The sequence below is a fragment of the Mugil cephalus genome, chromosome 14 (genome assembly GCF_022458985.1).
Source record: "Mugil cephalus isolate CIBA_MC_2020 chromosome 14, CIBA_Mcephalus_1.1, whole genome shotgun sequence".
Taxonomy (NCBI): Eukaryota; Metazoa; Chordata; class Actinopteri; order Mugiliformes; family Mugilidae; genus Mugil; species Mugil cephalus.
This window is the reverse complement of record NC_061783.1, coordinates 10,429,595-10,440,466: the sequence shown is the minus strand read 5'-3', so window position 1 is coordinate 10,440,466 and position 10,872 is coordinate 10,429,595. Positions and strand designations below refer to the sequence as shown.

Genomic DNA, 10,872 nt, shown 5'->3' with positions numbered 1-10,872 from the left:
ACATGCACAAAAGAGTCAAACAATAAAACAATATCCATAAAAAGCTGCTTTTTATTCAGCTGGTGCAAGACAATAATAAGACACCAATGCATTCATACATAAGTATAATGCCGATTTTGAGTGATATGATGGATCAAGCTATGTTTCTTTCAAAACAATGAAAGTTCAAGAGTGGACATCAGTTCAGTTATTAGATTGAAATGCATCACACGCCTGGTACAAGAGAAGCATACAGTGATTGTATTAACTGTAATGAGACTAAAGCAGCCACTGTTTTAGTTGTAAACGTCTACGCCTAATGTATTTGTAGCTTTCATTGCATTGTACTATGCACCACTTCCCCAGAATTGAGTTAGAGAAAATCCACACAGTGTTTAGTTAATCCGACAATTACACGTGTATTTTCATCGTGTTTGCCATGTAGCAATGAAACGTTGTAGGCAAAAACAGTTTATACAGGCAGTTATCTTCAGACAGTAATAACTACAGTAACATACATATTTGATAAATAGGAATGACAGTAGACTATGATCAAGGATCGTGAGACAGCTTGAAAGAAAACCTGAAGGAGTTGTAATGTGGTCATTTAGTAGCCCAGAGATGTGCAAACTGTGCCCGAATGGTTCGGACGTCCATAACAAGAACCTGAGAAAGTCAGAGAATGTGTCTGTATGTGTGTGTGTGTGCTAACAGCACTACCTGTTAAGAAAACATAAACCAGTGTTAAAATGTTACTGTTCTGCAAGAACTACAACATACAAAAATACAACTCTGCATAAATTGCTTTTTCCTTGCTGATAAAAAAAAAAAGATTTTGAATACAACGGCACATTTAAAAAGCAAAACACTTTCCACAAAATAATTGTGCATTATTTAATTATCAAAACTACTGTAGAATTTGTAGTCACTCTCAATCCATTAAGCACCCGCTGAACTCACCCAAGGGACACAATACTTGCTTTACGACATTCCACTGACCCTCGTCGCTACTCTACGTCTATCCATTTTTACAACATATCTATGTGCTGACAATGCACGTATCAAAGTTTTCTATCATTACAGCTTGCACTTTACAGCTAGCGCAATATACTGTACAGTACCAATGCCTATCCTTTATACATTCCTTTCATTGTCAAACTATTCTTACACAAACTCTAGAGACATTAAAAAAGTTGGTGTAATTGGTGTAAGAATATTGTATGCAACAGCATCTTAAAAAATCAAGTAACAAGTATATAAGACTTGTCAATAAAATTAAAATTAAATACACAATATTGGTGACACAATACTATGCCAAATGTTTCCATGTTGAATAGTGCTGGCGGGATTTTTTTCCCACCGATTGCAAGCCTGTGCATTACTGTTTCAGATGGATAGTAAATAATTGGATTTTAGAATAATAAAAGCCCATGATGGTAGACTAAAAGTTATTTAAAATAAAAAAAAAAATAAAAATAAGTGGCAGGAACATTTCTGAGTTCTTTCATCATTGTCTCAGCACCGATATCAGCCCGTTACGATGAGCTCCTTGAAGAGTGCAGAAACCATTAGAATCCCGCTACTGGTCTGCAGTTACTCCGGACATCCACAAGGCGGCAGCAATATTGTACGTAAAACTGGAATGATAACGACATGGCAGTGAGTGGCTGGCTGGTTGGCTGGCTTGTGAGGCCTAATAAGGTTTCAGTGATTACATAGGTACATAAGCGTGCTCGTGTCAGAGGCAGTGGACACGCTAAATGTTGTGTACGTATTGTGAATGTGCTTCCGTCACCTCACCACGCGCACCCTTAGTAAGCATTAAGGCAGGCGAAATCCATGCAGTCCACCCGCGGCTCTTGTACTGTACGGTCCGGTCCCCCTTTCAAGAGGGTTCCTCCAAGGATAAACACTGGTCATAAAGAGTCCATCCGCCCACCTCTAACAGTCAATCTGAGATGCAAGTCTCTTTGCATTGTTACACAGTCAATTACAAACTTTTCACAACCTAAAAGCAGCAATTATAATAGTCCATCAGTTCATGGGAAGAGGGCTTTTGTGCATGGGTCAGGGGGGAGAGCGTCCGTGTCGTCTGTTCAGACGCTCTCTCTTTCCGTGTACTTCCATGGAGCTTTGTACATTGGCGATAAAAAGCCCCCTCCCGGTTTTCGATTCATATAAAACACGAGACGAGAATTAAGCTTTTTGACACAGATTACCAGAGAAAAAGATGGCGTATCTTAAACAATAACACTTAGTTATGACACACTTTTATCCACTGTTGTAGACAACGGTTGCCAGTTATGATCAAGATGTGAGGTTTTTTTTTAATTAGTTAAATGTACTTTTATCTGGAGGGTCCAACAGCTGAAATGAATAAATGAGATGGGCAGCTGATGTCTCCCGGCTAGAATTAAAGTCAACTAATAAAAAGAAAGCCACTATTGAAAAATCTCATGACATGTCTGCTTGCATTTGCCAAAAAAAAAAAAAAAAAAACCCAAAACAAGGCTCTGGTGTTTTTCACCAACACACATTAAATGCTATGCAAAGCAGGGTGGTTGCAGCATCATGCTGTGGCGACACATATTTAATGCAGGCCGTTTGGGATTTGTGAGGATAAGTGAGTCAAATAAATGCAGGAAAATGAAGAATAATGCCATTTTTGTTTAAGCAACGTAAAATCTCAAAGCTGCACGGGACAGGCTGTCAGCTGACCCTAAACGTTATTTTTCTACAGATTTGTCTTCACTTTGAAATTGAAATCTTTTCTGTTGATCTGTGTCAAAAATCTTCCTTCATGTTATTTGACTTAACGCTGCAGAAACAGCATAACATGAGAAACGCCAAGGAGGGGGCGCTGAGAATACTTTCTGCGGACATGGCTAAAGGTGAATCGGGGACCATCAGGCCGTCCTCTCCTCCATAGTGGGCTTGTTGCTGGGGATGGGCTGCGCCGCGTAGACACTTCTGCTGTGGCTGTCCACGCTTTGAAAGTAGGGGTGACTCAGAGCAGCGAAGGCCGATATTCTTCTGGAGGGGTTGAAGGCGAGGAATTGCTGAAGGGGACGAGAGGAAAAAGTAGATGAGACAGACGAATATTGGAGTAATGTCGACGTTAACAAAGGAGGTGATACTCAATGAAAACGCGTACGCCGCGATCAACTCGTATTGATTTGCACATGGGTTCATACCCACCATTAATAAAGCCCGTCCTTGCTCATCCATGTCTGGAACCAAGTCCTCTATTGGTTTTGGGGGCCGGGGTGTGAAGGCACTCTGTGGTAGGGCCACTTCCTGGGGCCAGTCTTCTGCTGAAGGTACTCCAACAACACTGAGGGAAGATAACGGTCATCAGTTCATCAACAGCTACAATAATGACGCTCAATGTTGGCACGCGCTAGAAGAATTACTGTGATGATGGTATAACCACTGGAGAGGTTTGTTAAGAGGGAAGTACACGTCTTGTTTTATGTTCAGGCAAGATGAAGGTTTTATTGCACCAACTTGACTGATTTATATGAAGAAGCTGGTGTCCGGACACCGCGTTCATCACGTTCACTTCAGTCATTCTCAACAAAATCTAAGATATAGGCCCTTAGAGGAAACAGGAAACAAAGTTATTAATACTCACTCAAAAATCTTTCCCAGCTGATCAACATCTGAGTTTCCTCGAAACAGCGGTCTGTGAAAGGTAAATTAAAAGCAGATGACTTTTGGCTCATTAATGCTTTCAAAACACGTTCATCAATCAAACGCCGTATAGATACAGAAAGCGCAGAAATGCATTTTGGTTTCGCGCGTTAAGACGGGATTCTGTTCTCATGGACCTGCTTCAGATGTGTGTTTTAATGCTCACTTTCCCATGCCACACAGCGGATGAACAGCCCAGATATATAAGCTTTTGGCACAAGGCGAAGAGGAATGTGTGACTCTGATGTGAACGTTTGAAGTAGCCACACACTCGCAAGCTCCATCTCGTGGAGTCGGGACTGTGGAGGAGTGTTGGTAGTGCCACTGGAGGCTGGAGGGAGAGGGGGGGAGCGGGGATGAAAGGAGGGAGGAGAGCAGCAGCAGGGCTGCTGGTGGTTCCTGTGGCTTTGGGCCGTGGGCGGCTGTGCCTGCCCTGGCACCCGCACAGATTCCAGTAGTCATCGTAAGCACTAGCCCGCCGGTCGCCGCATGAGACAAAAAAGGCCTCTTTATCCCTCGTGTGTGTGTGTGTGTGTGTGTGCGTGCGTGTACGCGTTTGCGCTCCGTCAATGGGAGTGGGAAATTGGGAAGGAAATGCACGTGAAAGAAAAGTTGAATTATTCTTAGAGAGAAAAAAGTATGGGAACTTCCTGTTTGAGTTCCGCTGAAAGGAAACGATGTGCGTTGTAGTCAAAGAGATGGCTTTTGATGCCACGACACTTAGACTAATATTACATTTCTGAATGCGTCGCTCACAAAATGACAGCCTTTGTTTTGTCCAACTCGTTCGAGGTGATTAGTCACCAGCAGGTGTCAATGTAATGCAGGGTACCGTCACATAGGTGTGCTTCTATGCATGTGTGTATGCAGTTCGTGTCCAGGCCTCAATATAGTTCAAGTGCACCCCACTCAACTGAAGCCAACAGAGACTGGCCAGCTACCGTGCGCTCCCTCTGTTTTCCCTCTTGCAGGAAGCTTTGCATAGCTCAACACCCACACTTTCCTACAGACTCAGACACTGGGATTAGTCACACGAGGGGGTTTTGCACATTTTTACAGTGACAGCAAACTGTCACATGCTTCAGATCGGAAGTGGAATTAAGATATTGTTTTGTCTCAGTTATTCAGACATGGTGTCCATATCTAATGGATGCCTCGGCGTTTCTTTTACTCTTGCGCCACTGCTTTAGACATCTGACTCTGAAAGAGGGCCACACCGCATGTGCAGGTCTTTCAGGGTAAGCATTGCGCTGAAAGCCTTTTAAGATCAGACCAAACCAGTTTCTGACTGTTGCAAAAGAAAAAAAAAAAAAAAAAAGAAAAAATCACCTACAGCAAAGTTATCATGCCAAAACAAGTAGGGCTGATAATTCCAAGAGGTCCATTTTTAAACCTGGAGTGGTTTGTTGGTTTGCTGGAAAGGGATAACTGGATTCACACAGGGTCGGCCACTGGCATGCACATGCAGTCGATGGGCGAGCGCACATTTGCAAGTAGTCCCAAAAGTATGTACGAATGCACACACACGAAATGGGACCGTTTCCCACTTTGGGATTTGCACGTGGACATACATATGCACACACACACACACACAAGTGGTGGCAGTGAAAGGACGGAGACAGGGTTGGGACAGGCAGCTGAGTCACGCTTCCTTCAGTGCCAGCACGGCTCTGTCCCACATTCCACTGAGACAACCTCTGGAATGTGTGTGTGCGCGTGTGTGCGCGCGCGTGCGTGCATGCGCACATGTTTGCACGTGAGAAACTCAATCTCTCCGAGTGGAACTTCCAAGATAAAAATGTGTGTTTTGAGCGGGGCTTCTAATGCATGAGTCAATGTCAACTGTATGGGCATCCGAGGCGGCGCCAACTGTGGATGGACTGTACGTGTGTGTGTGTGTGTGTGTGTGTGTGTGAGAGCTTGTTTAAAATGCATGTGCATGCAAGCGTGAGCTGTTGAGGATTTATCAATCGAGTTCCAAACTGTGAGAAAGTCAACACGGATGTGGGGCCTCTCCCGCAGCATTAATGCAGCACGTTCAACCTTTTTCGATTGGAGGAATGTCAACAAGCAACCGCTTTCTTTCTCGTTCCCTTGAACCATGACTCACTCCAACACTATTCCAGCCATGCAGATGTAGACTTGCATGATATTTGCTCAAAATTCCTCTGACAACAACTATTCTGGTTGCAGTACATAGTCATTAAAAACGGCTCCAAGAGCATGTTTGCTGATCAAAGCCAAGAGGGCGGCACTAACAGGGAAATGGTTTAGTTTCAGGCTGGTTTTTTACTTTTGTGAGCTGCGACATAACTTGTGCTTCCAGAGTCAACATCTACACATTTTATCTGACCAGCGACAAACCAAAAGATATTCAAAACAAACCGAAGCAGTGACTCCACTCATTGGATAAAGCATCCAATCCGTCTGTTTATTAAAATCACAATGTATTAACTGAGCCTATTCAAACCTATTCTAAACTACTGCATATATTTGTTTTGAGAAAAATTAGACGGTAGCCATCCTGTAAAACGTTTAAACCAAGACGTCTGGTTTCTTGTTCCCGAGCTGTCAATGATTAGAATCTAAAACTCAACATAACTGCAAACTAATAAACAGCGCTTCCTCGTCTTCTGTTGTTCTGCACTTTCCCTAAATCACTCATTTGCTTTCTTTCGCTGCTTCTCCCAGGTGCCCTTTAATCTCTGACAGGTGGCCTTTTAAAAAGCCATCTTAATCACCTGCAGAGAGGGAGAGGGAAGGAGAGCGAGGGAGAGACATGGAGTGTACGTTCTGTTCGCGGCCTTCAAAGAGCTCTGCCTCGCCTTCCACCTCAAGGCAAAGTTGGACGGGTGCCAGACGGTGAAAACGCACACATATAAAGCTTTTTACAGTTCATTGTGTCAGGGTGGGAGACGACGCAGCCTAACCGCAGACAACGCACCCCGGCTGCCCACTGGTATCAGGATAGAGCAGCTGCTTTTAAAAGAGCACTGAAGTAAACAGGGACCTCTGGCACACCGCGCATTACATGCATGTTCACGATGCGTTGTATTGTATGAGGCCTGAACAACATTTGCACCGTGACCCTGCCAGACGTATGGCAGAAAGTAGCCTGCCATTCACCTCAATGGCACCAGATTTAGACTGAAGTATTATGTGCAAACATGATTGTGAATACGTTAAAAACTAGCAGTCGTACTCTTGACCCGACCATGTTGTTTAGATTTTCGTCTTTCTTCTTAACGTGGGAATGAATTGGATGCGTGCCCTTGTTGGCTTGCCTGAATTGAAATGGATCCGAAATGATATAAATGACAGTTTGCAAAGCCGTCGCAGATATCAAAGCTTTTTCTGGCAAACTTCAGAACATGCCTTTATGTTAACAGCAGATCGAGCTAATAATTATACTCATCATTTCATTTGATTTACTTGCCGACTGTTTCCTTGAGTCTAGAAATTGTGAGAAAAGCTAAACCAATGGTTTCAGAAAGCTCTAATCCGAAGACGCAGAAAGAAAACAGTAGAAATCATTTGCAACAAAAAGGTTTCGGCAAACACTCAACTTGAGCCCTGACATTTTATCATATCCTGATTAAACTATGACAGACATACCAAAATGTTAAACGCAAACATGCTGCACGGTAAATGACAGCTGAAGCAGTTCCTTCGCATAACTGGGTCACATGTGGCAGTAATGGATTATCCATGGTCTTGCTCTGTAGGAAACTGAGTATATCAAAGCAGATCCTGTCCCGAGCCCAGGCACCGAGACAAAGACGCTCTAAAACAGTTGATGCACTACAAGCTGCACTAATGCTATCAAATGGTATAACTTCCTGTGCTTTGACATCAGATGGATAATATTTTCTGCTGTTAACATTGTGCTAGATCTCATAATTTAGTGGAATGTATTAGCTAGGTTGTTCACAAACTTAAAACAGTCTGGCTAGCATTAACGCTAGACTGGTCTGAACCAAGTGTGTGGGAAATAAACAACATTAAAATAGGTTAAGAAAAAAATACTGAAACACATAATCAATATTTCATTGATTTTTTTCCAAGAGACAGCCGTGTTGTCAGATCTCGAAAGGGTAGAGAAAAACAGTCGGGGACAAAGTCGATTTTCTCTTGATTTGTGTATTTGAGATCATGTTAGTATCAAAATGACATGTGACTTGCAGGTAGGGGTTGTGCGCTCACACTCACTACTCTCAAGAGTGAACACAACCTGCCGCTGGTCTGTTAAACTCATGTGACACGGATACAAGACGTAACTGTTACGTTCTCATTTCTGAACTTTCTCTGACTTAAAAGTAGAGATCTTGTCTGGCGCCATGAAAAATTCTCACATGACGCCCTAACTAATAAAGCTTGAACCAACCGTTCAAACCCAAGAACAGATTCAACAATGGCGGACAGTTCACAGCAGACGTCTGTTGCCTGGATGCCACACATAATTTATATTTCAACTAATTTTTCCACGGTTAACCACAGCTGCACATGTACAGTCCGGGCGACCGAAAACACAAAAGTTCTTCGTAAGGTGTCGAATCACCACAAGCTGCCGTAATAGCTTCAACGCATCATGGAACCATTTCCCCCAAAAGAGTTCAGATTTCCCCTTGGGGTTCAGCTACACTGATCATACAGAGAGGTTTCACACTTGTAAACAGACTCGGTGACCTCCTCATGACCTGTTTGGAAGCTTACATTGCGCATCCCCGCCAACGTATTTGTCACCTACTTATACACCACATACCGACATGTTAACCTGGTGTCACCTTTTGCCACTAGAGTCTAAACATTCCCACTGAGTCGTTGGGTTGTTGTGTGCCGTTGTGCTTGTTGGGGTGTGAAGACGGTTGGGGAAGGAAGCAGGGCTGCTCCGCCTGGCACTAAGCCCTACCTCAGAAAGTCTTTCTTATCTACTATGGCACACACCACCATGGGCCGGCTAGACCTCAGTTCACTGTCAGTTACAAGATATATTTCTACACGTCCTAAAGCACATAAATACTGACATTTAGAAGGCATCTTAATGACAAAATGACAAAATATATCCATACTCTTGTGGGTTTTTTCCCTTTCCATAAAGAGGCAGTTGAACCTTTTTTTCGAAAAGTGATCCGTTATTAGCCTGGCTCTCCAGTGTGTGAAGTTCGTTAGACCACAAACTGACAAATACCTACACCAAGAAGTAGAATCTTGACTTGCATGCTGCAACCACAGCAGGCAGCCTGAGCTACTGTATTGGTTTGATAAGCCAACCGAAATGTGATTGCTCACTGCGCACAACGCATCTGACAGGTGCCATTTCAGGAAAAGATTACTAGTTTAAGAAACTCCCAAAAGACCGAGTGATTGCAGTCAAAGGATGTGTGTATTTGGCCTGAAAAAAAAGGCACCAAAAGTAAACGAAATAAAATAAAATAAATAATTGCATTCTCCTGCTTTGGATATTATCTTGGGATTAAATGTAACACCAACACTGGAGTTTAGACTTTGACCTTGTATCAATCTAATCGGGAATAATAGATAACACAGCCTTTACTGATGCTCACTTGAGTGGAGTCACAAGGATATGAGCGTGTGAACGGTGTATACATCCCCGTAGGTTTGAACATATTCCAAGGTTTTAGCACCAACATTTCCAGTTACAGGACCTCAAATGGCTCCAAGAAAGGGCTTCTTGTCTGGCCAGTGACATAATACTAAATTCAGGTGTACCACTACACTGAATGCTAAAAATCTCCTTTAATAAAACGTTGTGTTTAGCAAATGGTTGAGCTATGTCATTCGAAAATTCAGTGCCTTCAGCTTACGTGTGTTACAGTGAATACATCTGCATGATGGATTAAGAGCCAGCCTGTACGTAGCAAACATGCAGTGCTAATGCAGGTCAGCGAGCATGGGCCTGTTCCGTGTTAAAACAGAAACAGCCGCCAACTTTTTTTTGTCATAGAGTCAGTTGGCAGCGGTTGACTTGCAAACATCAAGTGTGATTTTATTGTAAAAGCAGAAGCGAGAAAACATACGACATAAGTCTATTGATAATGAAGATGCGAGTTCCTGTGCTTCTGTGTGGTGCTCATTGACATTTTTTTTTCTTCTCTGGCTGGAAAAGCAACCAAATCAATCATATTATAAAAGAAGTGGGCCATGCGGTCACACCATGATGAAAAAAAAAATGCCCCTTTGATGACATGACTGAAGGTTAGATCAATGCAATTAAAAAAAAAAGGAAACGATGAAAACTGATCAGAAAGCCAACACTATTGAGGATGATTACTGCCAGGACGCTGAAAGCACACCTGACTCGGTTCGAAGAAAGTCTCTTTAATGTGAGATGAACAACAAAGCACCATTTAAGGAAGATGTCCAGAGTGTCATGAAGTAATACTTGAATCAACCTGAGAAAGAAATCCACATTAAGCTAGAAGGTTCAGCATCAGCTTCAATGAATAAATGAAATCCAGGTGGAAAACTGTGTCTCGTCATCCAAAAGTAGTTTGAGCAGATTGATCCTATAGATCGAACAGAAATAATCTGCTCTGACGTCTTTATTTGACCCAAATGCACAACTAAGATTGTACAAAACCGTTGTCGCTGGCTGCTCAAACAAAGAGGAAGATCTGGATCCCAACCCGCATCAATAAGATGAGAATTATCAAGAATGTGTGGGCTCAACGTGCAGGTGGCTTTCAAGGTGATAGGTTGATGGAGCTTTATGGTAGAGATACCCGTCTCAGCTTCGGTTCACGTGGCGCTGGAGGAACAGCTTTCAGATGCAGTGGAATAGCAACAGTTGCCAAGTACAACGGAAGCAGCAAGAAAGAGCACAGCATGAAATTTGACTCTTCCATCAGCAGGCTGGTGTGGCTTACCTGACTGAGGTCATACCATAACCTACTTTTGATTTTTCTCAGAATGCATCTAACGCTATACTTTATGGGATGTTTGAAATTTTAAGGCAGTTTCCTAAGCAGGGTTTGCATGTTGAGCATTTCTGATTATTTGGGGGATTTTTAATGCACTCTAGTGGTGTGGAAACAGTCCTTATAGACGACTAAATTGCTACAAAATGAAACCGTTATAAATATGTCTAAAGGATCTCAGTCATGCATGTTACGGTATATCCAAAAGGCGTTTGAAAAAAAAAAAAGCAACTGGACTTGTTGAGTTTAGAGAAGATGTTTC

General features: G+C 42.8%; 1 protein-coding gene across 2 annotated transcripts in view; it reads right to left on the bottom strand.

Annotated features, from left to right (window-relative positions):
- Positions 1-33: 33 nt before the first annotated feature.
- cdk6 (cyclin-dependent kinase 6) overlaps positions 34-10,872 on the bottom strand; it is a 34,047-nt gene continuing 23,208 nt past the window's right edge. For both annotated transcript variants that reach the window (XM_047605433.1, XM_047605432.1), the window contains exons 6-8: positions 3,614-3,664; positions 3,178-3,313; positions 34-3,038 (exon numbers count right to left, since the gene is read on the bottom strand). In XM_047605433.1, coding sequence (XP_047461389.1) covers positions 2,886-3,038; positions 3,178-3,313; positions 3,614-3,664 — 340 coding nt within the window. In that variant the 3' untranslated portion in view covers positions 34-2,885. The remainder of the gene's footprint in view (positions 3,039-3,177; positions 3,314-3,613; positions 3,665-10,872) is intronic.